General features: G+C 35.9%; 1 protein-coding gene across 1 annotated transcript; it reads right to left on the reverse strand.

The window, feature by feature from the left end:
* Positions 1 to 3,059: 3,059 nt before the first annotated feature.
* On the reverse strand, positions 3,060 to 7,440 carry LOC107622773 (uncharacterized). Its single transcript, XM_016324795.3, has 6 exons — positions 7,276 to 7,440; positions 6,537 to 7,203; positions 4,719 to 6,274; positions 4,340 to 4,528; positions 4,062 to 4,242; positions 3,060 to 3,911 (listed from the first exon to the last, which is right to left on the reverse strand). The coding sequence occupies exons 2-6, from the start codon at positions 7,198 to 7,200 to the stop codon at positions 3,214 to 3,216; spliced, it is 3,288 nt and encodes a 1,095-aa protein (XP_016180281.1). The 5' UTR covers positions 7,201 to 7,203; positions 7,276 to 7,440; the 3' UTR covers positions 3,060 to 3,213.
* Between the last annotated feature and the right edge of the window lie 15,709 nt (positions 7,441 to 23,149).

Here is a 23,149-nt window from a genome sequence, read left to right on the forward strand (position 1 = left end):
TTCGAGTGATTAAATTATTTTTTTATTAAAGCGGTTAAGTCGGTTCTTATACAATATTATTGAATGTAAACACAATATTATAGAATACATACATGTATAATAATTTATTAATTCAGCTATTAAATATATTTAGAACTTGATACACCCGCACATACGTAGTAATAATAATAATAATAATAATAATAATAATAATAATAATAATAATAATAATTTATTAATTCTCAGTTATTGTATATTTAGAACTTGAAAAACACACACACAGATTATATATATATATATATATATATATATATATATTAGAACTTGATATTAAGTATATGTTGTTCATACACACATAATTTATTAATTCAGCTATTAAGTATATTTAGAACTTGATGTATGCCTCTCACACACAATATATATAATAATTTATTAATTCAGTTATTAAGTATATTTAGAATTTGATATATGTTTAATTATTCATGTACTTAATGTAACTATATTTTTCTATTGATACTTTAAATATTTTTAATAGTATTTTGGATAATTTAGTTTCATGTTAGTACATATATTAAAATGTTATGAAAAATATTTGTATCAAATTTATTTTTTAATTAAATAAAAATATTTAATTATTTTTTGTATATTTTATTTTTCTACAAACATAAATTCTTTTTTGTTATATTTATAATTTTTCTTTTCATTGAACAACATAATGATATATCGGTTAAGTTAATTAAATAAATATTATATTCATTTATTTTTAGAGTAAAGTATCGTTTTGTCCTCTACGTTTGGGTTGAATCCTATTTGTGTCTCTAACGTTTAAATTGTCTTATTTGTATCCCTAACATTTGTAAAAGTGATTCAATGTTATACTGCCATCGATTACACATCATGATTTTAGTTTGAGTTCTAAAAATCTCTTCTTGAAGTTAGAATACAAATATTAGAATCAAAACTGATTATCCACTCTAGATAATAATAGCTCATTAAAAGTTGAAACTAATCCCTAAAACATTTACATATTTTACTTTTTTAGGAAAATTTGAACACAAATTTTGGGTACAATATTAAAATCGAACATATTCAAGTAAGACTTAATTGAGAATGAATACATTCATGTGAGAATAATTAAAAAATACAATATGATCTATTTGGACTTACTCCGAACGTTGTAGACAAAAACAATACTTTACTCTTTATTTTTGTATTGCATGTAAAATAAATAACTAATATTGAGAAAAAGTAATGGAATAATTTAATCCTAATAAATTATAATAAGTGGATAAAACACATTTTGTATATATATATTTCTTATTTTTTCTCATCATAAAATCAAAGGTTAAATAGAAATTGCATATAAAATAACTAATATTAAGAAAAAATAATTAAATAATTTAATCTTAGAAAATTATAATAAGTGGATAAAATGCCATTTTGGATATATATTCTTATTTTTTCTCATCATAAAATCAAAGATTAAATAGAATAATTATTTATTAGGCTCATTTTTAATAATTAAAAAAATACATAGAAATATCAGTTATAATCCCTAATGACCTAATGAAAGGTGGTTGAATATTCTGCTTTATTCTTTTCCGATGAACACTCTTTTCACTCTAACTGCACTGCTACCGTGCATTGCATGCTTTCACACATACAGAGAGACGGGCGCGAAAGCTTTTGGTGGTTTTGGTTTTGGTTTCTCAGGTGAGAGAGGAAGTTGCTTCGGAGCCAGTGACTTAATAAAAGAAAACTAGATCATAATTGGCCTTTTAAGCCTCACGCTCCTCAACAACCTCCCAACGGTGGCTTCTAGCAGTCTTCATCTCTCTGGCCTTGACCCTGTCTTCTGTATCTTTTTGACTCAGAATGATATCCCCTGCTACTATTAATAAGAACATTTCTTTCTGTTTTGATTTTATGATTTTGAATTTCACTAATTTTTTTTTGGATCTCAATTTTTGTAAGTTGTTTTCTAAATTGACTATTTTTTTATTTACAAATGCGCTACCTAATTTTTTTTTTTTTGTATTTACAAATGGGTTACCTAAAAATCTAAAACTTTATTTACCGGATAATCTTTGATAACAGGTTAATTTTTTAGGATTATTTTTTTTGAAGCACACTAATTTTTATCAATTTTACGAAACACTAAAAAAATTTAAAAAAGATATTTTTTTAATAAAAAAATATCTTTTTCTAATAACTTAATAACACTCAAACAAACTCTACATATTTACATTTTCTTTTTGAGTCAGACATGAATTTAACATAAATGCAAAAAAGTCAAGATGCTTAACTTGAGTTTATTCTATTTTTCTGCAACTATATTTACGTGTGAGTTAGACTGTAGTGAATGAAATGCACATACCTTTATAATATTATTTTACTAATAAAATTAAATAAGAACTATAAGTTTAACCTCCTTTTTGATACGAAACATGTAATTTTTTTGGATTGGTATGCATAGGATCTATTAGACCTAAATTTAGATGACCTTGAACAAGAAACAAATGAGAATTAATCTGGACCTCCAACCTTTAATATGTTAATAGTATTTTATGTTTTAGTCTATTTTATCCTGTATCTAAATATAGTTATATGTTCGTTTAGTTTTAGTTAGATTAAAAAGACAATTGCACAAGTATATCTTTTATTCAGATGATATTAAGGATCAACTGCTATTGCTAACAATAGGACTTCAAAGGAATCACGCAAGTGAATTAAATAATTGAGTGAACGCGTACTAGTTTTGTTAAAATATACTCACGTCTTACGTCTCCCTTATGACCCAAAAAACAAAAAAAACAAAAAAACAAAAAAACAAAAAAAAAGAAAGAAAAGTCTACCTTATGTACTTTTTGTCTTTTTCTTTAATTAATCTTGTTCATTAGTAAGAATAATTAACTTCTATCAATTTTAAGGTTTCAAACACCTTGACTTGAATAATCTCTATTGAATCTACTGGCATCACATGGACAAATTAACAAATGTGAGAACAAGGCATGAAATGTTGAGTGAACACATTGACAATACGGTCACCCAACCTGTTCCATGAACGTAGAACAGACACATAAGAAACCAAACTTATATACATACATGAAAAAAACATAAATAAGATCAAATTCTGCAAATGTATGTCTCAAACATAACTAATACAGAAATTAAATTCGGTCATTCACTGATGAATCCATTTCTTGAAAACGTTATTATTACAAGCTCCTCCCCTCAACATCCTTCCAGTCTAGAAACATGTTCCCATTCCGATGCTAAGCCATCGGCAGGATGCTGATTGTTGTAGTCAAACTTGTGGTTCTCGCAAGGCTGAATTTCTTCACTGTCCTCCAAATCGAGTTGAAGCTCCTTTGGAATTGACTTGTCAACAGCACTGTAAGAACTGAGATACACAATGGAAGGATTTACATGGACATCTAAACTCTTAACTCCTGATGCCTTTGCGTCAAGTATTGTGTTATCCATTCCTTTGTCAGCAAATCCATCTAACAGTGTGTCTTTTGAAGATGAACTCAAATCTTCGACACGGGATTTAAGAATATGAAATCTTGCCATGACAGATGCCTCATGATCATCCACCTTCATTTTGCTTAGAAGAGGAGATTCTTGGCTAAAATTAATATGGGTTTGAACATCTTTTCCTTTGGATGGAGAATTGTCGCCTCGAGTTCTCAGAATGTGAAATCTAGCCAAAACAGAAGCTTCACCATTCCCAACATCTTTCTTTGTGCTAGAAAGATTAGAATTCTGGACAAGACTATCCAGGTTTTGACTAGTATTTCCCTCAGGTGTCAATGGATTAGGCTTGTTCATGTCAATAGAAGATTTTGAAGCAGGCATATTCTTTGCATTTGCATCTGCATCAATGTGTGTTGCAAAACTTTGGCTTATATTAGATTGATCTCCCACGTCTGCAACATAAAAAGGGATACAAAAACATGATGTAAATTTTTATAAAAATAAAAAAATAAAGGAACATATCATTTGTTGAAATACTATTTTATCTAGTACTGTATAGTAACAAATGACCCATTTGATATACCAAAAACAACACAGTCAACCTTTTTGCTTGAGCCTCTTGATTTCATTCTTCATTTGATTGTAGCGAGCTTTATAATGAATGGAACACAACGAAGCTTCAGCTTCAAGCCATAGATTCTTATATAGCACTGCAGTTTGAGACTCCACTTCATCATCATCATCATCATCATGCAGATTCTCGCTAAGAATCTTCTTTAAAGCCTATAAAGCAAAAGTATGCAACAATTAATTTTCACCCCTTTAGTCGTAAGGACATCTGAAAGGATAAACAGGAAGAATAAATGAGATATTAAAGCACCTTAGTCATTTCATCTTCTTTTTTCATTTCTGCATCACCCCTTGGAGAAATGGACCTTGAAAGTTGTTGGACTAATTTTCCAGATTTGATATGCAGGTTTTTTGCCTCTTCAACAAGTGGATTCTCAAGCTCAACCTTAGGAATCTCTGGTACTAATTGGGTTACTTGGTGCTTCACAAAACTTGCATTCTAAGAATACAGATGGAAAACATACAAGTTATGTAATATAGTACTAATTTAACTGGCGTACAACACTGCCTCATGGAACTCAAAACCAATTAAAACAAACAGCATATCAGCAATAGCTAGACATATGTTGTATTAACCTTTCCTGAGAGATGCTATATATATTGAATAAATTGAAGAGATAAGAATATACCTGTTGAATCTTGCATGATTCTCTGGCATGCCTGGAAGTTCCGGGATGTGGTGAAGGAAATTCTTGCAAAGGGGTAATTTTTTCAGCATTCTTTAAAGAACATGCATTGAGATTACTGATCACAACTTTTAGTACGCTGAAATCTTGTTCTTTCAATTCACAGGCATCATTCAAGCAATGAAAAAGAAGCAATTCTGACATATTGTGCATCGTATCAACCAGCGTTTGGACATTTAATTTTGGACTTGATACTTTCTCAGCAGACTTTTCAAGTGATTTAGATGCATCTACTACAGTAGTAGATGACAAGGTATTTTCTGGGATCTGAAATATACCACATTTCAAATCATCATTCACATTGCTCCCAGCACTCACATCAGTTTCATTCATATTGTTTCCAGCATTAGCACCATCAGTCTCTGGTTTATGATACAGCAGTTTGTTTTCATCTACAAGAGAATGATCTATCCAAGAGGTTCTAGAATCACGATGATGAATTGGCTTGACTGGTGGGACATTTTTTTCCTTCACTTCAGTAACGCCATTCAGGTATTTAACCTCAGAATTACAGCTTGGCTCAGACTGAAGAGAGGTATTACGCGTTGCATTATAAGAATTGCAATTTGGATATTTAAAATTGAATGCCGGAATTTTCCTTAGATCTATATCTTCTTGATGGACAAAATCATTTAGATCATGATTGTTGTTTGAAATTTTACTTGATCTTTTCACATTATTGTCGGTGTCAAGCAAACAATTCTGAGGCTCTTGAATAACATAACCAGAGAACTTCTCAGTTTTCTGCACATATTCCAAAGGCTTGGTCTCAGAAGTTTCATAACAAGAAAAGTAACCGGAAGGGGCGCCCTTCCAGCAAGGTGAGTCTACAGCAGGATTGCATCGATCTGCACTGCCAAAAGATTTCTCAATGGAATTGACATCCCGATTAGCACTGAGTCTCAAGCTCAATTTATCCAAATCCACATGAGAATCTTGAACTCCATTTGTCTCTTTAAATATATAGTCCACAACATTCCTTGGATCGATCTTGTCCATAGCATTGTTTGATGAGAATGGTTCATTTCTTTCTAGATGCAGGCGGAGATGACTTAAATCAAAGCCACCTGAAGTTCCAGAACTAAGTCCTTGATCAGCCTCCATTACCTTATATAAATTATTGTTTCCAAGGTCTCCATCTGTAGGATCATTGTTCATTTTCAAATCCATGACCAGCCCTGGTATAGGTGACGAAGATGTTGTATCAACTCGTAATGGCCTATCACAACGCTGCCTGGAAAATTTGTCATAAGAACTAACACGTGACAAGTTCCCTGAATCACCAGCTTTCACAGGAGCCTCACCATGTGTTTCTAGAGGTAATGAAGTGGATCCCATAACAGATGTACCTGAAACCTCAACTGGCATGGGTTTGAAGCTTCCCCACAAACAAGATTTACCACCCAAATGATCAGCACTTGCAGCAGGAAAGCTCTGTTTTTCCCAACCAGTAGTTTGTGCAACTTTGCCATTAACAGAGTCTGTCCCTTCTTGACCTCCTGCATTAAAATAAATAATTTGTTTTCACGATAATCTTGACATCCTGCATTAAAACAAATAATTCCTCACAGGGCACCACACAAATTTCAAACATTGGGGGAAAAAAAATCTTCATTTGAAATTCGGAACGTTAATTTCGTTCTTATCCTGCATAAAGTTTCTCACACAACCATTTAAGTAAGCAATAGAACACAACTACAATGAGCATAACAACTTGGACAACACCAACAATATATAAGGCCAAAAAAAAAAAAAGAAAACCTTGGTTCATCCTTTCTTCAACAGCAGAACCAGCAACGTTTGTTTGATTTGCGGAGAAACTGGTCCCAACACCCACATGCATTCCCTTACCATGGTTTAACTCTGCAAACTGATTCCACAGTCCAGCACTTGGACCAATAAACCCTACTTCAGGTGAATTCTTAGCAAAATCAGCAATAGTGGAGCCATCCAAGGAAGCAAACCCGGATGATAACGCAGGCCAATGATTAGGTACAACAGAAGGAGCTGGATCATGAATTGGGGATGGAACATACGAAGAATAGTAAAATTGAGAATCAACATGGCTCGGTTCTCCACCATTATTGGAAGAACACTGATCATAAGAGAATGAGTCCATAGTAGCCAGACCTAGAGACTTAAATTGAGGCAATCGAACACTGGAAGAGGAATCAACAACGGAATAGCCATAAGGTTTTGAAGGAGGAGGCGCGGAATCCAATTCTCTGATAGGGTTGGAGAAGAAATCGTAGCCGTAGGATCGGGGTTGAAGAGCGGATTCAGCAGAATCGGGAAACGGCAGGGCCGAAACGACGTCGTTTGGAGAGAATCGATTGACGCTAAAGGGGGCCGCAAAAGCAGATAGATTTGAAGAGGGTGAGGGATAGTATGCCCAATCGTTGCTGTGCGAACCAACGCCCTTCATCGCCTGAGAGAGAGAGATTAGAAATTTGAGAATTCAACGGAGAAATTGGGAAAAGAGAGAAAGGAGTGACCTAACAGAATGGGTAGCGGGACTCGGAGGATAAACAGCATGAGATAACGGAGACGACTGAAAGTCTGAAACTACCACTGGTGGGTCTCACTGCTTATGGGCTATGGCCTGTGCTTTTTAGTTTTTTCAATTCGAATATATTTCTCACATACGACACAATTGTTTAACTTTTAATTTAAGGGCAGTCCTACGGTGCCTAAGACCTTTTTTTTCAGCTGGTGCTGAAGAGACGTGGTGTAATTAGAGTTTGACGTGTGTTAAAGTTATTTGGGTACGTGTGGATAGTATTTGCTGGGATATCTGCGAAAACGTAGAGAATGCAAATTTTGTAGCAAGCATGTGGTTTAATTGCATGGATTACTGTGTTGTGAAGGATGATAATTATGGTATTGGGGTTTTTTTGTTATTCATGCATGTTTTGCTCTTTTGACATACACATTTTTTTATTTCGGCTTATTATATTTTTGGATGCTTGTTGTGAATATATCTTTCATTTTTTGTTTCGCAAAAATAACAAAAAAAAACTCATGTTTTTTATTATCAAAAAAGAAAAAGCCACCAAAAATAACCATGAAAGATTGATTCGCTAACAAAAATAATAATGGAAGATCAAAACTCCTCAGATACCCACAATTAATTTGTTCCGTTTGTCAAAAATAGCCAAGTCTGATGCAACCTTAGCAGAGTGACATACGTCGACTGTTTACATTGACGATTACATGTATTGGTAGGCATACGTGTACTCAGTACCATTTAGGGTCAATTTAAGCACTCAAGCATTCATAAGGTTCTAAAAAGGAACATCAATAACTGTTTAAGTAGTGTATATAGCATACGAACATGACATAATAATCCAAAATAAAAATAGTAAACATAACTGATCCTTAGCAGTAAAGTTTTGAGCTAAATTATATACATATAGATTCCAAAAAATATAAAGACTGTTAATTTTTTTTAATTTGGTGTTGAGTTGCTGCTCCCATTGGATAATCCATAGGCTGTGCCTTGCATAGTAATAAATGGTTTGGGTGGTCAGAATCCAAGAACTGGCCATGTTGGTGTAAGGTGCAATCTTGGTATTGGCATAAACTGTGAGAACCTAGAAGTTGCGCCTGCATTGGCTCCTTGCATTGTATGTGGGGACACCGTGGGTGGCCTAACAGATGCATTGGATGGCTGCTAAAGAGTGTTTAAAGTTGGAGCCTGAGGCACAGGGGTATGAACTTGTGATGGAGGAGGCCTTTTGGTGGATCTCTTTGTTCTCTTTATTTTTGTGGTTGGTGGCCTAATTGGTGGTGGCACTTGCGCGGTGTATGCGGCATATTAGGAGATAAATTCAATGTGGTAGTGGCTTATAATTTAAATTAGACATTAATGTAAGTAAACTTAGTAGCTTAAAAAATGTTTAAACAATTTAACAAATTTATATTTTACCTGTGGTTGGGTTCTGACACCCAGAGATGCCTCCAATAAAATCCACCATTAGTGGCAATCTTACAAATTCCAAGTTACTCAAATCCTAACCATCATGGTACCTAACTTCACTGTCAATTTGGTTTCAAGAATAATAATTACCACAATATTTGAACTATAAAAAATTATACAGCTTAAATAGAGGAACAAGAATATGATAAAGTTACCACAAATCCAAACCCTATCAGAAATAACCACAACAATAGAACTAATTTTTTCACATTGAACGAACAACTCTTATAACTTAGAGGTTACAATCATTGAATGACTTAGTTCATAAAAGTATTACTTCATAGAGCCTTTAAGTGTGACAGAGTACGCCTCTAAACGGTCCGTTGGAGAAGCAGCAACCTCCTTCTCTAATGTCGTTACAGGAATGGAATCAGAGTACAATGGGAGTACGCTAGAGAAGAAGAAGATGAAAAATTGCTCTGTTAGGGCATGATTGATGTTACGCTCAAAAGGGAGGGGTAACACCTCTTTCTATTTTTCTAATTTCAATGCTTTTTTTTTACCAAAGATACGAAGAACCCGCAACCTCTAAGATGAGTATGGAGAGATTATGCCATTTGAGCTATTACTCATTGGTTTTCTAATTTCAATGTTTGAAAGAGTAACATTTTCTTTTTTAATAAACTAAATAAATGCAATTTTAACAAAAAAAATTAATCCACTTAAGGTATTCTTTTGCCACGTTGCAATGGATGTGGACATATTGTATAATTTAACAATATTTTATTAACATTTGGTCACATTTGACAAACGGAGCAAATCAATTGTGGGTATCTGAGGAGTTTTGATCTTCCATGGTTACTTTTGTGAGCGAATCAATCTTTCATGGTTACTTTTGGTGATTTAGTCTACTTTTTATTATTTTGTAGAATGTTGACATAACAATGCTATTAATAGAAATATTATATTAATAATATATCTATAATTAAGTATAAATAGAGTACTTCTATGTATATTTATTATTAGAATAGAAAATTATGCATTCTAATTTATTATGATCGTAAATTATGCCTTTAAAAATAGGAAAGATTTGGTATAATTTCATATCAAAAGATGTATATATACGTGTTTATGACTAATGAAAAAGCAGGTTAAAACAACTTATTTTTTACATGGTATCAGAGCATATTCTAATACCGACAAACACAAAAAGAACTTGTGTTGCATAACCATGGTAGCAGAACTAGGAAAGAACTCTGTAAATGTAACAGAGGTTTCAGGAAAAAGAACTAAGAAAATTTACTCGCCATATGACCTCAATGCGAGTGACAACCCAGGAAATGTAATCACGCAAGTGCAGCTGCATGGAGAAAATTATGAGAAATGGGCCAGAGCTGTGAAAATATCACTTCAGACTCGAAGAAAATCGGGATGGAACTCTCACGAACTAGAACAAAGTGCATCTGATCTTGAAGATTGGTGGACAGTACAATACATGATTGTATCATGGATCTTGAACAGGATCGAACCAAGCCTACGGTCAACCTTTGCATATGTTGAGAACGCGCGGACACTGTGGATATCAAAGAGCGATTTTTCGATGTGAACGGACCACGAATACAACAACTAAAGTCAGATTTGACGAGATGCAAGCAGGAAAGAATAGCCATGACGGCGTATTATGGGAAATTGAAAGTACTGTAGGATGAATAAGCACAGTGCAAGTAAATTCCCAAATGCACGTGTGGTGGATGTAAGTACGAGATTGGATCTCAACTTGAGAAGCGAAGGGAAGAAGAGAGAGTCCACCAATTTTTGATGGGCCTAGATGATGCGAGTTACGGAACTGTGTGGTCAAATATCCTGGCAACAAATCCTTTGCCATCACTGAATTGTGTGTACGTAATGCTAGTCCAAGAGGAGAGAGTGAAGACGATGGCTGAGGCATCAGAAGAGAGAGGATTTTCAGTCCTAAACAATATAATATAGAACAATATAATAGAAATCATAGAATTCATTTTAGAATACTTAATCCCTCCCTTTTGAATTTTTTTCCAAATTCCAAATTATCAAAATTATATATATATTTCTATTATATTAATAGAGAGAATTCTAATTTACAAAGGTGGGAGAGTTTACACACCACCCCTTCTTATTTGAGAATACAATTGGAATATGTAATAAAGCTAGTATATTTATTAAACCTGCACAAATCTAACTTCCGTTGCTATAGCTAGCCATATATCTAGTATCCATATTAGATACATGTCTCTTCCTTTTATAGCAGTCCTATTTATTCGGTACAAAGCATGTCATAGTCAATTTTTCAATTTCTATTGAATTTATTTTTTCAAGGAAAACTTCTTTCAATTATGGAAGCACGAGAATCTTATTTCAAATTCTGGTATATACGTATCATATGCGGAATACGGATAAGATACCCGATAGATATTATCTCTGTAACAATTTCTAGTTATATTCTAGGGTTTACATATACTGACAGTTACTGTTATAATTAAAATGTAGAAGGTTTTTTGAATAAAAAAAAGTAATATTGATAAATTATGTATCAAATTTTATTTTTTTTATCTCATAATGACAAAACCATCTTCTCATTTCGATTTCAAGAATTGTTCAGGAATTGTATAGTTAACGGTTCTGTTTTATCCATCCATTATTGCATTTGTCGATCAAAGTGCATATCTCTTTTTCAATAAAAAAATGGTATTCTCATATATATATATATATATTTTTTTTATGCGTATATTCCATAAAAAAAATGAATAAAAGATAAAATATTTTTTTTCCTAATGAGTTTTGTTTCTTATTCGTCGGTTTTATCTCTTTTGTAAAGGCTTCAGTTAATAAAAAAAAAGAGTGAACATATAAATAGAATTATTTATTTTTCTGAGTCTTTGCACAATACTTCTAATATTTCCGAATATTTCAAAGTACTAAAAAAGGTCGAATAAACAAATTAAAATTCCTAATACACTTTTTTTAATACTAATACACTTTTTTTAATATTTGTATTTTAGTAAAAAATTTTCATAAAAACGAAATTTGTCAAATCAAATAAAAACATTCGTTTATTTTATTTGATATGCAGTAAAATTTAATTCATATGACATAACCCAATCGAATAAATAAGAATTTTTGTCTTTTATTTCAAAAGTATTAGTTTTTTTGAAATAATTTCTTTTTTTACATTAAACAAATATCTATGTTTGGCAAAATTTTGAAAAAAGTGTTATAATATTCAAAGTTAAAGTTCTTAATATTTACATTTACAAATTAATAGACTCTAATTAAATAATATTCAAATTAGATCTATATTATAATGTAAAAAAAATATTTATGTTATAGATTGAATTAACAAAATAAAATATAACAAAAATAATACCAAAAAGGTATTGAAAAAAATCGAAAACAAAGATTCTTTTTAGTTTAGTAAAAAAAATAGGAAAAAGATTCATTATTTAAAAGATTTTTTACTATTTTTTTTATAGCTCTCAAGTAATCTTTTCTATTTTTTTACCAAATCATATATTTATTTATACTTTGATTGCATTTAATCTAATCTCGTATTTTTGAATATTCAATTAATAGAATCAGAATTTAAAACTTATTTGTTTCTCTTTTATGTATTTTTGTTACCTAAGTATACTATCTTTAGCCGCACATATATTGTGGCGAGTCAAACTAAACTAGAAACTAAAAAAAAAAGACTATTTCCTAAATTTGTTAAGTTAATGATGGCCTTCCATGGATTCACCTATATAAGCCGCAGCTAAAGTAGCAAAAATAAGGGCTTGAATACCGCTTGTAAATAATCCAAGGAACATGACAGGTATAGGAACTACTAAGGGTACTAAAGAAACAAGAACAACAACTACTAATTCATCAGCTAATATATTTCCGAAAAGTCGAAAGCTAAGCGACATGGGTTTTGTGAAATCTTCTAAGATGTTAATTGGTAGAAGGATTGGAGTTGGTTGGATGTATTTACCAAAATAAGCTAATCCCTTTTTCGAAAGACCCGCATAGAAATATGCTACTGATGTAAGTAAACCTAATGCAACAGTAGTATTTATATCATTTGTGGGTGCAGCTAACTCCTCATGAGGTAACTGTATTATTTTCTAAGGCAAAAGAGGGGTGTAATTGTGGTATTTTCTAGGCTTCTCATTGGGTTGATCTTCTTTTTTCTTGGACTCTTTATCCTTGTCCCGATAGGGGTAGGAGAATCCAGGTTTCGAGGTTTCTCCTAATCGAGAGTTCTCCTCTATGTTAATATACTTTTCTGCCCTTTCTTGTACCTCATTTACAGATGTTGGATACTTTTTTTAATATGGAATGACTAAAAGGTCCTTTTCGTAGGCCATTGATGAGACCTATGATGGCTGCTTCTGTTGGTAGACTTTGTATGTCTAGACATGCTTTGTTGAATCTTTCCATGTAATTCCGAAAACTTTCCCGATCTCCTTGCTTGATCCCTAACAGGCTCGGGGAGTGTTTGGCTTTATCCTTCTGGATGGAGAATCGGGCAAGGAATTTTTTGGCTAAGTCGTCAAAACTTGTGATGGATCTAGGAGGCAAATTGTCGAACCACTTTATTGCTGTCTTTGTCAAGGTAGTCGGGAAGGCTTTGCATCGAACGGCGTTCGAGGCGTCAGTGAGATACATCCTGCTTCTGAAATTGCTGAGATGATGGCTTGGATCCGAGGTACCGTCGTATGAGGTCATGTCGGGAGCTTTAAAATCCTTTGGAACTTTAGCTTTCATGATCTCTTTGGTGAAGGGATCTTGAACCTTGTGGGAGCTGTCATCGTGACTGGACTGAACGGTTTTAGTTTTGAGATCAGCCTCGAGCTTTAGGAGCTTGTCCTCTAGCTCTCGACGTCGCCTAGTTTCTCTCCGGAGATTCCTCTCAGCTTCTCGTTGATGCTCGGTGATGCGTGAGCATCTTTTCTATCTTTTTCTAGTGAATTTGCATGTAATTTGTTGAGTTTAATCAAGAATTAATTACCTTTTAGCTACTATGGATGCTACTTTGAGTCTTGTGCATTTTTGTTTATTTTAGGTAGCATTCGGCTGGATTTAATGGAGTTTCTACAGCATAAGAACCAAAGAAGATGGCAGCAAGGAGCGACGCGTACACGTGACTGACGCGTGCGCGTGATTTGGAGCTTTCCATGGCGATGCGTGCGCGTGACTGACGCGTACGCATGATTTGAAGATTTGCTCAGCGACCCGTACGCGTGACTGACGAGTGCGCGTGACACGCGAAAAAGACCATCGACGCGTACGCGTGACATGCGCCACGTGCAGAAAACGTAGAAAAACGCTGGGGGCGATTTCTGGGCTGTTTTGACTCAGTTTTCAGCCCAGAAAACACATATTAGAAGCTGCAGAATGGACAAAACGAGTGGCCCCCACCCATCAACTGAAGACTTGTTAATTAATTCTAATTTAAATTCAAATATTATTTTTAGAAAAAGATATTATTTTAGTTTTAGAAAGATAGATTTTAAATTAATTAGGATTAGATATAAAATGGAATTCCAACAGGGTGATTCCAACACAACATTATTCCATTCCAATTTACAATCCTAGTTTTTCTCTCTGAACCATGAGCAACTAAACCCCCATTGTTAAGGTTAGGAGCTCTGTCTATTTGTATGGATTGATTTTATTGCTTTTTCTATTTTAATTCATGTCTTTATTTATATTTAAGAATTGTTTTCGTTCTTTATTTTATGAATTTGGGTGGAACGGAAGTATGACCCTCTTTCTAATTGCGTTCTTGTATAACTTGGAAAAGCTCTTTACTTGAAAACATATTCTCCTAAATTTTAATTATCTGGATTTAACAGGATACGTGACATATAATCCTTTTATTTTTGGATAATTAGAGTTTTTGTGGCATACAAACTGGAATTTGATCATCACCCTCTAATTGGAATTAATTGACCAAGGAATTGGCTGTTGATGAATTTTATAGGAGACTAGAAAGGTTTAAGGAATTAGGGTCTAGTCACATATATATAGTTTGCCATAAATTAAATCCTACATGATTAAAATAGTTAGTAAGAAAAGTTAATCCAGAAAATTAGATAACTCTGAAACCTTAACTGCCTTCTCCATACTTTATTCCCAACCTATTTACTTGCCTGTCTTCAAACTCTGAATTTAATATTTAATGCTTTTTGGACTCTCAAACACTATTTTCTATTCGCCTAACTAATTAAATCAAGTAACCATTGTTGATTAGTCCTTCAATCCTCGTGGGATCGACCCTCACTCACCTGAGGTATTACTTGGTACGACCCGGTGCACTTGCTGGTTAGTTTGTGGACTATAAAAACCGCACCACTCAGCCTCTTTTTCGAGCTGTGTGAGACGATCCTGTTGAGCTTGTAGGGCCTCTAAGATTTCTGTATTTGGCAAATGCATGTCTCCGTTTGGTTGAGGTGTATCTTTTGGTGTAATGTCCGCGTTCTTATGCGGCATACTATTTTCCATATCAGAATTATGGTCGTTGTCAAGGTTGTCTGCCATGATGATGGGATGGCTTCCAGGTCCCCGGCAACGGCGCCAATGTTCCAAGGGTTACCTGAAACTGTAGGTCGATCTCGGTCGAGATCTATGATGGTGGCCGGAGCTATCATGTCTGACTTGTCTTTGATCAACCCGGGTCGGATAGCTCGACCCCGAGTATGAATAATGACTACTCGAGATTTGGTTGGGTTCTCTTCCTAGCTCATAAGAATGATGCGTTTCATGCTTTTTTCACCTTTTGCAAAAATATTCAAAATGAAAAGGATTTGAAAATAGCCATTTGAGAAGTGATCACAAAAAAGAATTTAAAAATCAAGATTTGAAAAATTCTATGATAATTTTGGTATTGTGATGACAAGTCATCTTAGCCTATTTTAACTAGTCTTTTTCTTTTGTTTTCATTAGAATTATGCACTTTCTTGAGCTACAAGCAAGCCAATTAGGTAGATTTTCATGTTTCCTTTGATTGAATCAACCATGTATGAATTCATGCTATTTCATGAGGTTTTATACTATAATTGTCACATATTATGAAAGAATGAATATCTCATGATTTTAAGCATAGCTTTGATGTGTTTGGTTGATTAATGATAGGTGAAGAAAGCTTGGAGAAAGGTTAAAGCAAGAAGGAATAGCTAGGAGTAAAGAGAAGACAATGGAATAAGTGAAATTGAACCAGGAAGCAAAAAGCTGGACCTAAAGTTAGCCTCAAACTTTTGCACAAACTTTTGGGTGAAAAGTTAGCCCCAACGTTAGCCCCTAACTTTTGGGCTAACGTTGGAACTTGAAAATCACTCCCTGGGTACCAAAAGTTTGCGCCAACGTTAGCCCCTAACTTTGAGGCTAACGTTGGCATATGAAAATCACCCCTGGGCACCAAAAGTTTGCGCCAACGTTAGCCCCTAACTTTGAGGCTAACGTTGACATGAGAAAAACACTCCCTGGGCACCAAAAGTTTGCGCCAACGTTAGCCCCTAACTTTGAGGCTAACGTTGGCACATGAAAACTACAAGGGGAGGAGCAAAAGTTTGCGCCAACGTTAGCCCCTAACTTTTGGGCTAACGTTGGCGCCACAAGTGCACCAAGGAAGGCCAACGTTGGTGCAAAAGTTAGACCCCTAACTTTTGCACCAACGTGAGTATCAGCAAGTTATGTTGGCTGATATGAAAAGTTGGACCAAAAGTTAGACCCTAACTTTTGCTCCAACTTTTGGTCCAACTTTTGCAAAACTCCAACACGGTTCAATTGGTTCACTTTGGTTCTTCTCCAAACTTCAAGAGTAATCAACCAAGGCCTCTTTCAACCCAATTCCACCAAGAGCAAAGGCCCAACTCAAGGCTTGAAGATCATTTGAAGAAAGTGTATAAATAGGATAGAATTCAAGTTCTTCAGAGAGCTTTCCCTTTAAATTTTCATAATTGTTTTCGGAGAGCTTTGGATATTGAGTGATCTTTAATTTCTTAGTTTTGGGGAAGGAGAATTCACTTCTCTTCCTCTTAGTTTTATTGCTTTCAATTTCAATTTCAATTGCAATTGTCTTGGATCTTGGGTTGGAGAATTAAAGAAATTCTGTTTCAGTCTCATCCTTGGATCTCTCTGCTTTATTTACTGCTTGATTGATTTCTGTTAATTGCTCTTCATCTACTTTCCTTGCAATTTACACTTCCCTTGCAATTGTTCTTGTTGGATCTAGGAAGGCATTGAGATCTAGACTCGGTTTTCTAGTCTCTGGGTCCTGAGATCTGAACTTTCAATTTCTAATTCTCTGTTTACTGTTTTCATGTTCATTTACTTTTCTGCTTCAAGATCCGATTTAACCCAAACCCTCTTCTACTTCTCTGCTTGATGCAAATTTACTTTTCCTTGTTTAATTTCTGCAAATCCAAGTCCCAATCCCCTTTACAATTCAAGTCATTTACATTTCTTGCACTTTAAGATTCCGCAATTTATATTTCTTGCATTCTAAGTTTCTGCCATTTAATTTCTTGTTCTTTAAGATTCAGCAATTTATTTCCTGTTCTCTTTAATTCCATGCAATTTAATTTCTGCAAATCACAAAACACTCAACCAAATCTTGATTCGCTTGACTAAATTAACCACTAAGCTAAAATTGCTCAATCCTTCAATCCCTGTGGAATCGACCTCACTCCCGTGAGTTTTTATTACTTGATGCGACCCGGTACACTTGCCGGTTAGATTTGTGTGTTTTGGGAGAAATTCATTTTTCCACCAGAATACTCATCAAGTTTTTGGCGCTGTTGCCGGGGATTGATTAGATTGACAATGATTAAGTGAGGTGGTAATCTAGATCAAGCACTTTTTCTTTAATTTTGATTAACCCACTAACTGTTTGATTTTTTGCTTAAACTAACTAACACTTCAATCTAGCAGTAGATTGAGGTGTCACTGGTTTTGTGCATTTCTCCTGCTCTGCTTGTATGTCAGGTACAAGAAGAACCACACCCAATTTTCATGAACAAGACGAAAGAACTCTCAGGAGGTTAAGAAGAGCTGAAAGAGGGAAAAATATTGTTGGAGAAGAGGAATCAGACGAAGAATTCCAAGAGATGGAGGAACATTCAACCAATCCACCAGGTGGAGCAGACACCAACAATGACAACCCACCCCAGAGGAGAGTTTTGGCTTCCTATACCTTTGCAAATCCTAGACATTGTGGGAGCAGCATCTTGGCTCCAAATGTCAATGCTAACAATTTTGAACTCAAGCCACAACTCATCACTTTGGTTCAGAACAATTGCTCTTTTGGTGGAGGACCACTTGAAGACCCGCACCAACACTTATCCACTTTCTTGAGGATATGCAACACTGTCAAAACTAATGGTGTGCCTCCTGACAGTTACAAGCTGATGCTATTCCCATTTTCTCTCAGGGACAAGGCCACTCAATGGTTGGAATCTTTTCCAAGGGACAGCATCAACAACTGGGATGATTTGGTAACCAAGTTTCTTGCCAAGTTTTACCCACCTCAGAGGATTATAAGGTTGAAGGATGAGGTACAAACATTTACACAAATGGAGGTTGAACCCATCTATGAGGCATGGGAGAGGTACAAGGCTCTAATCAGGAAATGTCCCCCTGCCATGTTTAATGAGTGGGAGAAGCCGCAGAACTTCTATGAAGGCTTAACACTGAAATCCCAGGAAGCTTTGGATCATTCAGCTGGAGGTTCCTTGCAACTCATGAAAACTGCAGAGGAGGCTCAAGAACTCATTGATATGGTGGCCAACAACCAATATTTCTTTGCTCATCAAAGAGGCCGCCAACCATCACAAAGGAGAGGAGTAATGGAGCTAGAAGGAGTGGATTCAATCCTGGCTCAAAACAAATTAATGCAGCAGCAAATTCAACAACAATTTGAGCAAATGACCAAGAGAATTGATAGCCTCCAAGTTGCAGCAGTTAACACCAGCCAACCATCAGCCACATGGGGGCAAAATGAAGAAATCCAAGAGGAGCAACAGCAGGAACAAGTCCAGTACATGCATTCAAGTCCAAATGAATTCTATGGTGATACCTACAACCCCTCATGGAAAAATCACCCCAACCTCAGATGGGGAGACACTCACAACCAAAACCAACAACCATGGCAGAGGAACTCAAACCAAAACAACCCAAGAAACAACCAAAACTACAACCAGCAGCAGACTAACCAAAACACATACAGAAAACCTCAAAACAACTACCCTAATCTCAACCAGTACCAATCCAACAACCATTCCACCAACCAAAATGTTTACCACCCACAACCCACATCTCACAACCCACCACAAGCACCACCTGAACCTCAAAGACTCACCAACTTAGAGACCTTGATAGAGAAAATGATGAAACACCAGGAAATAACAAACAGAAACCATGAAGCATCATTAAAGAGCCTAGAGAGGCAGATTGGGCAACTCTCCAAGCAAGTATCTGTTGAGAGACCTTCAAACTCACTGCCCAGTGACACAATCCCAAATCCCAAGGAGGATGCAAGGCAATACAATTAAGGAGTGGGAGAACATTGATAAGCAACAATGACACTACAAAGAAACAAGCAGAGAACATCAAAGAACCAACAGAGGATGAGAAGCAAGCAAAGGACGATGAAGCTAAGGAGCAAGTTGTGATGCCAAACAAAAGCACTGAGAAACTTAAAGAGAAGGACAACCAGCTACATGGCTCAAAGAAAGTGGCTCAAGGACAGCAGCAAATAGGAGAGAGCATCACACCTCCACTGCCATATCCCCAGAGGTTCAACAAAGAGGTTAAAAACCAGCATTTTCACAAATTCCTTGAGATTTTTAAGAAGCTGGAAATCAATATTCCCTTGGTTGAAGTACTTGAGCAAATGCCTCTGTATGCCAAATTAATGAAGGAGCTTGTCAACAAGAAAAGAAGATGGGATGAGAAAGAAACCATAATGATTACTGAGGAATGCAGGGCCTTGATTCAAAAGGGGCTTCCTCCCAAGCTTGAGGACCCAAGGAGCTTCCTGTTGCCTTGCACCATTGGGGGATTGACCATCACTAAAGCAATGTGCGATCTCGGAGCAAGTATTAACTTAATACCATCCTCCCTGGTGAAAAAGCTGCATATAGAGGAGGTCAAACCAGTACAAATGTCTCTGGAGCTGGTAGATAAGTCAATGGTATACCCCAGGGGCGTAATTGAAAATCTTTTGGTCAAGGTGGACAGTTTTATATACCCTGCTGATTTTGTGGTTCTAGAATCAAACGATGATGATGGTGACTCTGTTATACTGGGAAGGCCATTCTTGGCCACTGCTAGAGCTATCATAGACGTAGAGGAAGGGAAATTAACTCTCAGGATGCATGACCAGAGTGTCACTCTGAAGGTACTACCAGAGGCACAATTTAGCAAGGAGAAGAAAGACTATATGAAAAATGACCAGGAAGGTCACAGCAACATCCCAATGCTAAGGATTGTGCAGATTGATGAAGAAGCCCAAGAGGATATTAGAGTACTAGCCACTGAAAAGAGAGGTCCCCAAGGAAAGCCTACGGCCAGAAAAGAAGGATCAACAAAAGGAAAGATGAAACGAAGAAACAAAGCAAAAAGGGGTTGGAAGAACAGAAAGATCCCAACAGAGGGGCTTTCCAAAGGTGACAAAGTGCAACTGATATATCAACAGCTGGGGGCAAATCAACAAACTGAGGACTACTACACTGTCAGCAACATACTCTCATTAGAGCATGCTGAAATTGAACACCAGAGAACAAAGAAGAAGATCACGGTCAGAGGAGACAAATTGAGGCTCTACAAGCACCAACCACCATAAAAGAAAGCCTCAATGTCAAGCTAATGACAATAAAAGAGCGCTCCATGGGAGGCAACCCATGCTTTAAGATTCATGTCATTTTAAATTCAATAAGTTATGATCATTTGAGCATGAATTCTTTTCTCTTTTCATGAACATGTCCATTGCCCGCATGCACTGTTTTGAAACATATGCTGAGAATTCTAAGTTTGGTGTGCTTTCAAGCACACTAAACCAATGTTACAAATAATTCCGTTTTGCAAGCTTAAAAGCATATGGCCAAACACTAAAGTTTGGTGTCCACATAGCTTCATGAAAATTTGAAATTCATGCATCAATAATCATACAATTGTTGTTTTCCAAAATCTTATAAATGAAAAAATTCTTATTCGGTAATGAAGGCATCAATTGTGATGTACCCTTTGACAAGAAACAAGTTTGGTGTTCATCAAAACTTGATGAACCGATTTAGGGACACAATTGACCCTTCATGAAAAAAAGAGAGAAAAAGAAAATTAGGATGAAAGCAATTCTTATAAACATTTAACTAAGAGTGACATTGGGATTTCACTAATTGGAGGAAGAGACACAATTTCTTCATGCATGACCAAACATTAAGTTTGGTGTCCTCCAAAGATGAGTCACAGTTCATTTGGATATAAGAATTGATGATTCATATAAAAGGAATACTCTTGCCATAGTTGGACAAAACTAATGTATGTTGTGATGACTAGGTGGTCAAAGAATCTTCAATGAGAGAGACAAGACAAAGGAAAGCATAGCATGAGGACAAAATCTCATCACATGCTTCGAAAAAGAAATCTGCCACTCCTTGAGAATGATCACGGCAAAGGCAAGTGAAGAAGCAAGCCTTGTCTTCATTCATCCTTACATGCACACCTTTGATCCCCATAGTGTCTAGTTGCATCTTAGCCTTTCATTACTCAAACGTACCACCTAAAGCTATGCACATGACCGAATCACTCCAACCTTGGAAACTTCATTCCCTTCATCACTCCTCAACATAACAAGCTCTGTTCAACATTTCTCTTGCTTTAAACTCCAACCATTTAAACTTCCCTTCATCATTTCTTGTCATAACAAGTTCGGTCTCAATTTCTTCTTGCTCCAAACACACATCAAATTCTCCAACATTCTTCACACTTTCTCTAACCTCACAAAACTCAGCCAATCAAGTAATCATGGCCTCTTCCTCAAGAACCAAACGAAGAAAAGGGAAAGACCCCATGGTGGAGGAAGACACACATGGATATGACCAATGGAGATTCAAGTCTCGGTACCATCAAATGCAAATTGAATGGATGAACGAGAAAAGGATCTATCCTGAAATTCCACTCTTGTTGCCAGATGATGGATGCCAAGAAATGAAGGACAAAATTCGAAAGAGGAGGTGGGAGGAACTTGCATCACCAGCCACCCGAATCAATGCCAATATCATAAGAGAGTTCTATGCAAATGTCTCAAGGCTTGACATGCGTGAGCCCCCAACGTACAAGAGCTATGTGCGGGGGGTGGAAGTAGACTTTAGCCCGGATGCAATCAAGAAAGTCTTGAAACTAAAGTCAGTCCGCTTTAGTGAACCGGGATACCAACAAAGATTGAATGAGGATCAGGATTATGATGAGATTGCAAGAGACATTTGTATGGAGAACTCAGAGTGGGAAGGAGATGACAAGAACAAATATAAGTATCTGAAGAGATGTAACCTCACCCCGGAAGCAAAAGGATGGTATGAGTTGATGAAAAGATCAATTCTGGGCACAGTGAACACCTCAGAAGTTAACAAGGAGAGAGCCGTGATGCTGCATTGCATCATTGTGGGAGGAGAGATAAGAGTTCATGAAATCCTTGCAAAAGACATTCAAAAGCTGGCTGAGAAGAATTCGGCTGGATCTTGGTTGTACTATCCGAGTACCATTTGGAGGTTGTGTGCAAAGGCCAAAGTTCCAATGGAAGAGGAGAATCCAATGTGGTTAAGCCAAGGCATGCCCATAACCATTGAACGAATGATGATGCCCCTTGAAGCACATCAAGGCCGAAGACCACATGGAAGAAGGGAAAGAGAAGAACCAATGGAAGAAGATGAGCCACACATAGAAGAAGAGCCACAAGAGGAGGAGGAACAGTCACACTTTTTCCCACATGGCAATATGGATATGACTCAAATGCAAGAAGCAATAGGAAGATTGTCACAACAGTACATGAGAATTCAAGAAAGGCAAGAGGAATACCATTCTCTATACATGAAAAACCAACAAGCACAAGAAGAAAGGGAGCTAAGAATAATTAACAAACAAAGTGAATTCGAGTCAAGATTCCTTGTGATTCAAGAAGAACATGCTTTTCAATCTCATGAATCTTTTGGAAAGTTGGAACAAATGCAAGCTGAAAATTTGAGGGCTCTCAAAGAGTTCACAACACTCCAAGATGCAAGGTATGAAGTACAAGCCGATTACAACATCAATAGCCAAATCAAACTGAACTATATTGGAGAACATTTGCACAACATGGATCCGGCTTTTCCAACTTTTGATGAATTCTTCAAAAAGAGAAGTGGGGTAGAGGTAAGCAATGCTATGAGACTTGAAGATA

Source organism: Arachis ipaensis, chromosome B10 (assembly GCF_059453495.1).
Source record: "Arachis ipaensis isolate K30076 ecotype BB chromosome B10, ASM5945349v1, whole genome shotgun sequence".
In the NCBI taxonomy this organism is placed as follows: domain Eukaryota; kingdom Viridiplantae; phylum Streptophyta; class Magnoliopsida; order Fabales; family Fabaceae; genus Arachis; species Arachis ipaensis.